The following is a 12,265-nucleotide window of genomic DNA, read 5'->3' as shown; positions in this document are numbered from 1 at the left end:
CATGCTGTAGCACTAAGATCAACATGCGAGTGTTTTTTTTACTTGCTTTATACTTTTTGATGGATTACAGCGCCATCCAGCGGTCAGTTACAGCCATAGACTTCTTACTGGATCGTGTTCTTATTGCGTACAGAAATATTCATAGTGCTGACTTAATATAATAATCTCCGTTTTCAATGTGGATGTAGGAATTAAAATGCAGCGAGCCGCAATCATTACTTTTAAAAGCCCGTCTCAATCTGCTAAAATTTGTTTTTAAAAATAATTTAAAAGTAGAATAAAGTTGTAATGGTTGCAGCAACTATTCTCTTCCTTCTCAGTGTGTGGCTTTCTTGCTGTTCACTGTTCCCTTGACTTATGGCATTGAACCCCCGGCCTTGATACATGAGCCATATCTTTGTAACAGATTCCTCTTTTTTTTTTTTTATGAACTTCCTCAGCCCATTTGAGGTTTGAGTTCAGGGTGCTGTATTGCACAGCTGTAACTGCCACACACTCCCATCGCTCCACTCCAGCACTGAGGCAAACATTACTACCAAAAAAAAAAATCAGCAGAACAACAGCTCTCTGTCTCGGAGCTTAAACATTATTGCAGGTGCAAAGATAAGAACACAGTCAAGTCTCGGACAGAGTGAAATTCCCTCCTAACTTGGGTTTTAAATTGTGCCTCAGTTCATGTAAAGCAGAAGTAGACTCCGCTGTGTTAATGTCCAGTGAAGGATTCATTGGTTGTACCATAAATTCATTCAACTTTAAACTTCTCTCAGACATCCTCTCTCATGCTGCGGTTGGTCTGCGAGGTTATAGTGACCTTGAACAAATCATTCCAGTGCTAAATATTTCTGATAAGAGTAGGCAATGGCAAGGGCTATAAATGTCTTTTCAGTTTCAGTATACATGAGAACTGAAATAACAAAACCATCTGAACGGAACTGGAGATTTTTCTATAGTGTAATTATTTGTACTTTATACTATTATTTTTGGTCATATAAAATGAACAAATGTGCAAAAAAACACTCTTAATGGTTTACAATATCTTTATTTTTATTTATTATTTTTTACATGTTGACCTTGCATGTTGGTCACCGGTATCAGCAAGCCTTAAAGCGTCTTAAAGCATCCTCTTTTCATCTTTTCACTTCAGAAGTATGAATTCCGTTATTTGACAATATGTAACGCTGCATGCCTACTGAAAGATGTAGAGATCTGCATTATTCATACTAAAGAAATCACCTAAATCTCAATTTTTGTGCACTAATCCAAGCAGGATATGTCAAAGGTCATTCAAGCAGCATCTTGCGAATGGATCATGTGCTTCAAACGACATCTGAATCATTTGACCCGAGAGGTCAAGCACTGCAAATACAAATAAAAAAAACCCAAAAAACAGAATGAGATGCCTTTACCCCATGCCATAGAAATCTTCCGCAATTTCAATCTTTCCTTATTTATCCTCGTTTCAGCTTCCAAGCAGCATATTCTGGTGGACCGAGTTAGTGATCAGTGCACTTGAGCGACGTGTACCAAGGAATACAGTGTTCCATCGCTAGTCTTTGGCGAAGGCACCATGGCTCCGTTTTGCCCCGAAGAGATCTCCGTGCGGTAAATGTGCGCACGTGTTTTAAAGCAGCCGAATCGGCTGGTCAGAATGAAGAAATCCCTCTTAAAGGTTTGTGTGAAGAAGGCGTAGAGAAACGGGTTTGAGCAGGAATTTATGGGGTAAAAAAGCACCAACAAGACTTTGGCGTGAGAGACGGTGATCAGCGGTAGCTTCAAGGATGCGGAGATGGCAAAAAACGAGATGGGAGCCATGCACAAGAAGTCGGTGAAAATGAGCACAGCCATGCGCTTTGCTATACGCATGTCTGCATTGGCAGGAACGAAGGCGGGATTGTGTACGGTCAGGTAGATGCTCATATAACACACGCAAACGATTAGAAAAGCAGCTACGTTGAGTAGAAGCAGCAGCATCACGTAACCTTGCGAAAGCACCGTTTCTACATCCATTGGCAGGCAGATGCTGGTCTTACTGTAGCTGCTCACTCCCAAAATGGGCATCAGAGCAGTCAGCAGGGCGAAAAGCCACCCAGCCGTCATTATCGTGCAGGCATGGCGCAGGCGCAGCTGGCGTTCCCTCTGCATAGCGTAAGTGATGGTGTGCCAGCGCTCCAGGGTAATGGCAGTCAGAGTGTAAACAGACAGCTCGCTGGAGAAGACTGTGAAGAAGCCTGCCGTATGGCACCCAGCTCCCGTCTGCCAGTCTATGCCGTAGTTGTAGTAGTGGGACTGTGTCTGAAAGTCCTTGATGGCGATGATCAACAGGTAAATGCCCATGCAAAGGTCCGCGAAAGCCAGGTGGCACATTAGAAACCTGGGAACAGTCAGTTTGTAGCGGCTCGTGAGAAGCACCAGGAGGACTGCACAGTTGCCCACGATGGCCAATATGCTGATGAACCAGATCAGAACACGCAGGAATGTAAAACCCATGATGTCCTCGCAGGGGTTGAATGCATCTGGTCTGGGGTAGCAGGTCACTTCTATTACATCTTTGCAGTGCTCGTCAAAGAAGTATGGCTCCAAGAGGAAGGCGCCAGAATCGTCACACATTTGATTCTTCACAGGCCTGTGTGAATAGAGTTAATATAAAACAAGTGTTGAGCTTTCGGCTTTTAATGAAGAAAAGTCTTTTTGTGACCAGCTCGTAATAAAATGAAAACAGGCATCGTAGAAGTAGTAATTAAGACTTATGCGTGATATTCTTCTGAAGCTGTACGAGAGATTTGTTTGTATGCATTTGTACAGTGTGAATCGTACAGAAATTTTTCGATATTTTAAGGGGGGAGAAAAAATTTAAGACAAAACGCAACCCCTAAATTGGTAGTGCCGCAAAAGCAGATTGTTCGAAAACATACAAATGATATTTTACGAATTCATATGAATGATCATATTTACAAATATTTCATATTTCTAATAATATACACTATGGGAGGGAGAGAAAGACTATTTGTAGGTTTTCATTTTGCATGTAATTTGTATGTTCAGATAAATGCATACAAAAAGATGATGAATGAAAATGCACATTCATTCTCTGACAGTAGGAGGCGCTTATAAGAAGCAAAAATTACTATAATTTTACTATAAAATTACTTTTTGACACCTTCCTGTCACAGTTTTTACATATTAAAAAAATATTTTATTAATTAAAGGATTATATATAGTGTTTATTAAACTAAAGCTGACAAAGTTTGGCTAAAATTCAAATCTGATTGTAGCTTTAATCAGTATATAATGGAAAAGATTAAAAGCTTTCTCAACAAAACCAAACAACAGCTGAATTGAAAATGTTTATCATACCAAATCTGGTCAGCAAATATTTCCCTGTATGTGAACTTTTATGGTGCTTTTTGGTAGTTTTGGCAGCTTTTGCACTTCTTTGTTCTTAGCCAATTGCATTCTATGGAACAAACAGCAGAAACATTCTCCCTTTTGTAAAAGGAAGAAATCCACACGCGTTTGGAAAAAATATTAAGATGAGTAAAGTGTGACATGATAAAACTGACTTGTGCTTCTTGAAGTTTTTGAAGGCACAGCAGTGGCTGGGGTAGGTCAGGTTGGCTTGCGTGAGCTCAGTAAACAGCTCCAGGCTGGGAAGCTTTCTCAGAGAGTTGACAGAAGTGGCTGTCAGAAGCTTAAGAGTCCTCAGCATGCTTTCTGGCAGGGTGCGGACAGAAGTACGTGAGATGTCCCTGTAATGACAGCAGCCATTTCAGTGTCTAGCAGGACTGGATGCATGGCTCGACGAGGTTAGTGCGAGAGAATCCGGCTTTGCTGTAGGAGTTTGTCTTTAGGACATAAAGTGGGTGTGTGGTGCTCCAGCTGGTGAGTTGTATTGTTATTGAAAGTCAAAGTTGTTCATGCTTACAGAACGATGGGGCCTTCGGCTCCTATAAAGGCATACTTGTGGATATGACTCAGCTGCTGGTTTCCCATGAGAAAGCTGTGAGAAAGAGAGCAGGGGATTAGATGAAAGATTAGAGGTTTTATGTGAGATGCTAATTTATGAATATATATATATAAAGGAACTCACAGTTTTTCAATTTTGGTACCATTGAATGCATAGCTTTCTATCTCACGGATCCCATTCTTTGTTAATCTCCTGCAGTAAAACATTTAGTTAGGTCACTTTTTAAAAGTTTGGAGTTGGTAAGATATAATAACTTTTCTGTTTTAATATTTTTTACACTGTAACCAATTACTGCAATGAGAAAGCATAATTACTCTTCAGTGTCGGGAATCATTGTAATATGCTGAAGAATATGCTTAAGAAACACTTCTCAACATCATAAATGTTGAAGACAGTTGTGATTAATTTTTTTTATTCTTTGAATAAATAGAGTTCAAAAGAACAGCATTTATCTTAAATATACAAACATGTCAATTTAATATGCTAAATTAAAAGTAACATTTAAACTGAATACAGTAAAATTAGTTAATTTAGTCTCTTATTATTCTGAATGTTTCATTTTTGTGTATGTAAATGTAAATGTTAAATACATGCCGTTTTGCTACATTATTATTTAGAAATAGTTTTTTTTTTTACATAATCCAAGAATAACTTTAAGTATGTGCATTCATTTTCAACAATTTAATAACCCATTATTAACATTATTAATTTCTCACATAAAGAATAACTCTTTGGGAGTTATTAATGACACTTGCACACTTACAGCTCAGTTATGGTGGCACTGGTCAATCCGAGGAAAGCGTTACTTGGGATCACATCTATGTGCATGTTATCTTGTAGATCACTGTAACATAGATATGTTATAGCATAGATTTAGTATAGATCAGCTGTACTATATTGATAAATACTTTGTAAGTATTTAAGAATTGTCTGTAATCCTAAAATGTTGTTGCAGTGTTTTTTATGTTAGAGTTCTGCCAACCACAGCATCTAGTATTTTATTGTAAATGTCTCTGTTTTTTTTTTTTTTTTTACAATGTATACATTAACAACAAGAGTAGAGACTTACAATAGAAATTCAAGAGCAGCAGAGTTGATCTTAGAGAAATCAGGCAGGATTTTAAGACCAGTGTTTGATATAGTCCTAAAGGAACACACACATACAGACAAGATTAATGATTGTAATATGTCAGAGAGACATTTGTTTTTTTTTATCTTTGTATCTACTGCCTTTGTTTCCTGTGAGAAACATTTCATACGGATATTGACCCGCGTTTAGGTCATTCTGCTTTTACTGAGGTCTTTCAGGACTTTTACCATAACTCAGTGATAGACTGGAACTCTTTTGGGAAAATATACTCCCTTTAAATTGCAGCATGAGACCAAAATGATTCAGAATTTACTTGACAACGGTAATGAAGACAGAAGAGAACTCACAGATACTGTAGCTTTGGAAGTCTCCAGAAGGCATCTTTGTGGATCACAAGATGTTTTGATTTTGTAATAGTACTGTCAGATAGATGAATAGGTAAAATCAAACTGTCTTTCATATTATTTACTACAATTTGCGATTCAAATTATTAGCCACCAAAGTAGTGTTTTGACCAGAATGTTACTGGCTGTAATTTCCACATGTAGTGCAGCAACATACATTTCCTTTAGCTCTGTCAGGTTGTAGAAGGCGTAGTCTTCAATTCGCTCAAGAGCATCATTTTCAGACAGCACTCTGAGGAGGAGAATAGTTTTACGAAGGTCTAAAGCTTTTAAGACGGATTGCAATACATCATAGTGGTGACAAAATCTTAATTATCATGATGCACAATGATCAGTGTTTGCTTTTGATTTCTCACAAAAAAATAACTCGCCCAAATCTGAAAATGTACTGAAAATGTTATCACATTCAGGCCATCCAAGTTCGGTTTGTTTCGTCAATGGAACAGATTTGGGGAAAAAATTGGCTTGCTGGCTAATGCAGTGAATGGGCACCATAAGAGTTCCATAAGAGTTTTAACTGTTATCCACAAGTAATACACATTACTCCAGTCCATCAGTTAACATTTTGTGAAGCAGAAAGCTGTGTGAAAAGGTGTTTAGAACTTCATTTCTGGCTGAAATATCTATCCATACCAACTATCCATATAACTGCTTTCTCCAGTAAAAAAAAGAAGTCTTATCCGAATCAAGAGAGAAATATGTACAGACCAGGCACTATTTGCATCCAAAAACAGTCAAAAATAGCTCTAAAACAAATGATTTTTTCCATGTGAAAGGACAACAGGTTATGGACTTTTACTGAAGGAAACATAGAAAAGCGATGGTTTAAAGTTAAAACATCATATTTGTGGATTTGTTTCTTACAAACAAGATATTGCAAGATATTAAATGATAGACTGGTTTAATAGTGTATTACTTTGATGGTTTTTATTGGCTGTTCGAACTCTAGCCGCCCATTTAGTGCAGAAGGTTCATTGGTGAGCAAGCGATGTAATCCAAAATTTCATCATCTTTTTTGGGTGAATTATTCCTTACATTATTCCATGAAAACAATTCTAACAATAAATAAACTTTGTTTTTATTTCTCTGAACAAAAAACAAAAAAACACTTGTCAATTATTCTATCGTTTTTGCACTATTTTAATACTGCGATACATATCTCTAGTGTTTGGGTCACTGTTAAACATCATGTTCCATATCAAAGTCTAAACATATTCAGTCGAGACTAAATATCATGTGTTTATGCGGTTTTGCATTAAGTCAAAACTAAGCCAAGACCAAGAAGAGTTGTGTGCATTCAGTAGCAATTTCTCTGGCTTTTAAGTGTTTGATTGAATGCTTTGGATTCTTGCTGAATATACACTTCCATGTTTTAATAGTAAACAGCTCGGTGTCCTTCACACTTTGCACTCACATTCTCTTCAGCTCGTGTAGTTCAGACAGGGCTGCTCGGCGAAGCACGCTGATCTGAGTCAGTTTGATCTCCCTGCTCAAAATTAGACAGAAGAGATGTGATTCACCATCCAGCAATTTATTACCATCAACGTGTTACAGTTATAAATAGCACAGTCTACTCGGAGGTGAGTGTGGTATTATAAGCGTTCCTACATAAAAGTCGACACCCATTTGAGGTGTTTTTTAGTATTTTGCTTTCATTAGATTCCCAATCACTCAGCTTGTATCTAGTGTGGGATCACAAATTTAAGAATCTAATAAAAAAGCCACAGTAAAAAACATTGTGTTTGGCATTTATGCTGGAGATGTGATCGGATCAGGCAGGTGATTCTCTCAAGCTAGGTTTGTGGCAAGATGTTCCCACCAGTTCCTGTTTTCTTGTTGTAAGTCAATATTGTAAGTCTTTTGTTTGTAATGGCTCTTGGTGCCTCTGCCCCAGTATTTGAGTAGTCTAAAGCTGATTGGATTAGGACTGGTGTAATAGGGGAAGGTATCTATACCTGAATACTTCATTTGCATGCTTTGTTTTGAGTTCATCACCCAAAGTGCTTTGTCTCCATTCCTGAGAAGCGCTCCCCTAAATGTACATAAACTACAATACATCACCGCCTCAGTTATTAGACTTCTTGATGACTGCAGCAACTCACGGGCAAGTTCTCAATAAAAAGGAACTTCTACTTTTAAAAAAGTATACTAAAAGTCTCCTGGTCTCTTCTTCGGCAAAGAAAAAAGTTCACAACACTAGTTTAATAAGTTTGTAGATCTTTTGATAGCGATTTTCTATGGGCGCACAAACATGGAAGGCATGCTTCAATTTATCTTATTCATTTTTAAATAATTGTCGGTCACCACCATATTATAATTTGACACCAAGAAAAAAACAGCTTTGCCGCTTTTGCTGCGTGTTGGGTATATTGGCATAAATTCAGTATGGAAAAATCACGTTTCCATACAAATCACGTTGCACAAATTCATTACAAATTCGTTCTCTCAAGTCTACAAGCTTCATTTTCTCACGAGATCAAGACTGGTTTAAATTTAGAGTATCTGTGCACGTGTTTGTGCGCGTTGCTCTAAAAACTCTTTCCAAGTATATTTGTGAACTTACACCAATCTTCCACTTCAGGAATCTAATAGGTTCTCATGAAAGTTAGTATGAGCGGAATGAGTCATAGCAGAAACTAGGTCATTCAAGATGCGAAATGTTATGAGAAATGGAAACACAATTACCAGTAGCCTATTTACAGACTGCAAATAATCTATTTACTGTCGAGAATTTTTTTTGTGTAATTCTTATTGCACGTTGTCATTAGTGTCTGTGTGTTCTCCCTGTGGATATTCAGTCCTGTAATCCCTCAGAAATGCAGACAGCACAATTACACAAAGCGCTCCGGACATGAATCCTTTGTAAAGCGTGCGGGAAAGTAAATCTGGTACAAGAGATACAGATATTAAAGATTAGGAGAATCGCTATATCTTTTTGACTGCTTTTGATCTCTGACTGAGTTTGGGGTGGGGTTATCTAAATGGCCGATGGAGGAAGTGTTTGAAAGCAAGCTATATTTTGTATTTTTGTGATTCGGTTTGTGGTACACCATGTAATGTTTCAGAGACATTAGCCTATTTACAGTTATAAAGAGATAAAACATCTGCAGCATGAACATTTTGCTATCGAGCACAGGACTGTTCGTTCTTTCAGTGCTGAGTAGAGTAAGACTGACACGCCGAGACACACAAGCTGAAATGTGATGCTTTTTGCAAAATGGAAAAGCAAAGAAGTATGAAATAAGGAACGCAAAGCATAGAGGCACAGGAAAAAAAAAAGCCTAGTCAGGTTGAAATGTTTGATCCAGCTGGGAATCTTCAGATAGATTGAGTTGGGCAACCTTATCTAAACTGATTGGCAGTCAGTTCAAAACAGAATCCACCATTAACCTGCTTGAGGAGTCAAAGATGGAATCATTTCATCTTCACTTTACCCCTCTCTCTCTCTTTTTTTTTATTATTACTGGTTGAAATAACAAATGACTTCATGCAATGCATGAAAAACATTGAACATAAAAACACACTCCCCCGTGTCAGGCTCGAGAATCTGTATGAGAGAAGATAGCCTTGAGATTGCAAAAAAATATTCTGGGTCTCACAAAAGAAACATGAATTCTTCATCAATCACATTCTCACCAAACCACAATAACAAGCTTTGGAACAATAACAATGTCACTGAGAATCTCAGGTTTTTAATTAGACTGTCAAGTTGCCAGTGTTGTTTATTACTTTCGTTACAACTTCCATTAAAATGTATTTATTTCAAAGAAACGTAATAAAATTAGTGCATCAATTACTGTAATTTTCATAAAAGAAATTAAGATTAAATACGATATCGTTTGTTTTGAATTACAAAAAATGCTAAAAAAAACAAAACATTTTGTTTACATTTTTAATAATAATATTTTGTATAAATATTTATTATACTGATTTATCCACCTACATTTTTACTCTTACCATACACATTCTAAGTCAGTGTTATTGTTATATATACTATTATACTGTTCGTTTTATATTTTCTGTTTTATTTTATTTTTATATACGCTTTTGCAATTTTCCTCATTTAATATTTATTTTCTTCAATTTGAGTAATTTTAGTAAGTTTTCACAATTATTATTTATAAAATTATATATAATATCTAACATTTATTTCGTTTTATTTCAACTCTGTATTTCAATTTAATGATAAAAAAAACAATAATTTTAGTTAACTAAACATAGTGTATCTTCAGCATCCAAAACAACTAGGCAGCATCAAAATATTTGAAGTGAGGAATTATATGCTGTGTATTTAATTGTGCATTTGTTTGTGTGTGTGTTTATACTCACACAAAAGTAGTATTTTTCGGTATATATCTTGGAATCTCATGGACCTTGTTGCAGAAGAAATATCGGGTCGAACCATTGAATGAGCAGGAATGAGATACAGCAAAAATGCCTTCCGTTTGCGGTATGAAGCAGCCGAAACTGAAGTACAGCATCATCAGCAACGCCATCCTCTTTATCATCTTCTCTTTCAGGTCTTTTGCAGTGTTTGTGAATGACTTCTGAGATGGGTCTCTGTGAGTAGCTTGGTGTTTTCTGGTTGTAGTGGACTGTTCTAGTGAAGCCACAGGGAGGTTGATCTCTTTCAAAGAGGCGTTCTGGTCAGAAGCTCTACAGGGAGACCTTGGGAGAGAGGTTCTCTGATAACAAACAAATGTTTTGTTCATTCCTCCCCTCCAAAACCTTATTTCTCTCCTCCTCTCATCCTTTTCTTCAAAAAGCGAATGCGGTCCTCCCCATCTATACTGAGCTCTGAAAGTCCCAGAAAAGCTACATGCAAAACAGTTCTCATTTAGTAGTTACCAATGTTGCTGTTTTTTTTTTGTTTTTTTTAGAACTACTACTCCGTAAACACGTATTTTTTCCTTTTCACATTTCTGCTTGTGTACAAAGTCCTTTTCTGAATGAAGGTTGGGAAATTACAGCCGACGAGTGCTGGTCTTACTCCGATGGGCTGAGCTGTTTAGTCTTAAAAAGTTTTGTTTGAGTCTGACATGTGTAAGTTTGATAGCAGCGGACTGCGTGTTCAGACACTGACACCAAACAGATACACTCACGCTCGCTCTTAGCTAATCCCAGTCAAGCTAAGGTTTCTCAGCTTGTACAATATGAGTGTGGACGCGGGTTTTTAAAGATGCGTAACGTGAAGTGGGGCTGAATGAAAGCTTATTGAATTCGCTGTACAAATTAGATCGCAAGAAATTCTGTGTAAAAACATTTTAGGGCGTTATGGTATGAAATTTTGATGTGATTCTACTTCTGCCTTAGCAGTTAAAGTCGGTTTTTAAGTCTGTGTTTAATTGCATCTGAAATAAAAGTTTTTGGTTTACATAATATGTATATTGTGTGTATATATTATGACACACACGTATAGCATATATTTTAAAATGTGTATATGCATTTCCATGCGTATATTTCTATTAATTAAGGTTATATATAAATATGTTTAATGTATAAGCGTAACATATCTTTTTTAAATGTATACATGCATCTGTGTGTGTGTGATTATATGTACATAATAAATATACACCGTACACATTTGACAGCAATAATTTAGATATTTAGTTTTACATATCTCTCGAGGCTTGCTGATATAAATATACCCTAATTAAACTTTATTTGGAGTACTAATTCGCACATTTCTTAAGCATAAACATTATTATATTAAGCATAAAATGTTTTTTAAGGTCACAATTGATAAGGATTGTATGCTCTTTGAATAATTTCAGCCTTAAAATGCTATTTTTGTAAAGTGTACCTGCATACTTGGAATAGTTCTATTTCAGCACAATCAAATATGCTTCAGTATATCTTTAGTTTGACTTCTGCACAATTAAAGTGCATCAAACACAAAATTAGTTAGACTTTAAGTATATTAAGTATACTAAAAGTACAATTGGTGGGCATTTTTATTAAGCACATAAATATGTATTTATAGTATACTCGGGATGAAATTAAATGTATTTCAAATACATTTTATTATATTTATTTTTCAGTAGGGTAGAAAGATGTTTAATTATATGATATCTACCTACGACGTAATGTTACTCTATCTATGTTTCTCTCACTTTTTTTATTTCAAATTGTGATAAACGTGATCGTTATCTTGCTTGGTATTTTCAGCTAAAATTCCAATAGGTAATTCTAATAGATTTCTTCCACACCTCGGCTGCCTTAAAAAAAAACGTTATATTGGAAACAAACAAACAAAAAAATCAATTTTGAGTTTTAATTGCTGTGCACTGCTGCTGTGAGTACTTCAGCTAAAAAGTGCTGCGAGAGCTGTGATTGGAATACAGCCACGGCAGAGAACTGCTCAACTGTGGGCTGAACAAATTGATAACCTTGAGGATTAGTTAGTAGGGAAAGGGTGTTTTTTTTAATTGCTATTATTACTAAACTCAGTTTCTTTGACCTGAATGTAGAATTCAACTGTAGCGGCTTCAAGAAAAAACATATGTTGCATTTTCCTGAACGTGGCTCCCTTTGAGCACCAGTTAAATTATGACTATAAAATTTTAATTTAAGATGGAATTCCCACAATACGACTGAAGCTTTAGATGCTTTTGAACGCACAGAGTTTTGTAATGCCGCAATAATTAGAAACGATAGCGAAGCAAAGTGAATATTTAGGTCAATTCCTGTTTCATTACTACAGAGTCCCAAAAGCGAGAGTGAGGGAACGGGAGGGGGGGGAATGAGACTTGTGTCGCTGCATCTGTTTGAAATACGTAATTAAGCCCTCTCAGCAACATTCTTATT

The 12,265-nt window shown here is 36.4% G+C and overlaps 1 protein-coding gene and 1 long non-coding RNA gene across 2 annotated transcripts in view; one reads left to right on the top strand and one right to left on the bottom strand.

Annotated features, from left to right (window-relative positions):
• Positions 1-1,125: 1,125 nt before the first annotated feature.
• On the bottom strand, positions 1,126-10,273 carry fshr (follicle stimulating hormone receptor). The gene is made up of 10 exons (XM_043253167.1): positions 9,788-10,273; positions 6,873-6,944; positions 5,616-5,690; positions 5,402-5,473; positions 5,034-5,108; positions 4,728-4,808; positions 4,088-4,156; positions 3,923-3,997; positions 3,561-3,746; positions 1,126-2,623 (listed from the first exon to the last, which is right to left on the bottom strand). The coding sequence occupies exons 1-10, from the start codon at positions 10,168-10,170 to the stop codon at positions 1,501-1,503; spliced, it is 2,211 nt and encodes a 736-aa protein (XP_043109102.1). The 5' UTR covers positions 10,171-10,273; the 3' UTR covers positions 1,126-1,500.
• Positions 3,689-12,265, top strand: part of LOC122355137 — a 25,870-nt gene continuing 17,293 nt past the window's right edge. Inside the window, exon 1 of the long non-coding RNA XR_006252171.1 lies at positions 3,689-3,803. This is a non-coding gene — a long non-coding RNA (uncharacterized LOC122355137). The remainder of the gene's footprint in view (positions 3,804-12,265) is intronic.

Source organism: Puntigrus tetrazona, chromosome 12 (genome assembly GCF_018831695.1).
Source record: "Puntigrus tetrazona isolate hp1 chromosome 12, ASM1883169v1, whole genome shotgun sequence".
Taxonomy (NCBI): Eukaryota; Metazoa; Chordata; class Actinopteri; order Cypriniformes; family Cyprinidae; genus Puntigrus; species Puntigrus tetrazona.
Note: the sequence above shows the minus strand (reverse complement) of the source record. Positions and strands in the feature narration are given on the sequence as shown.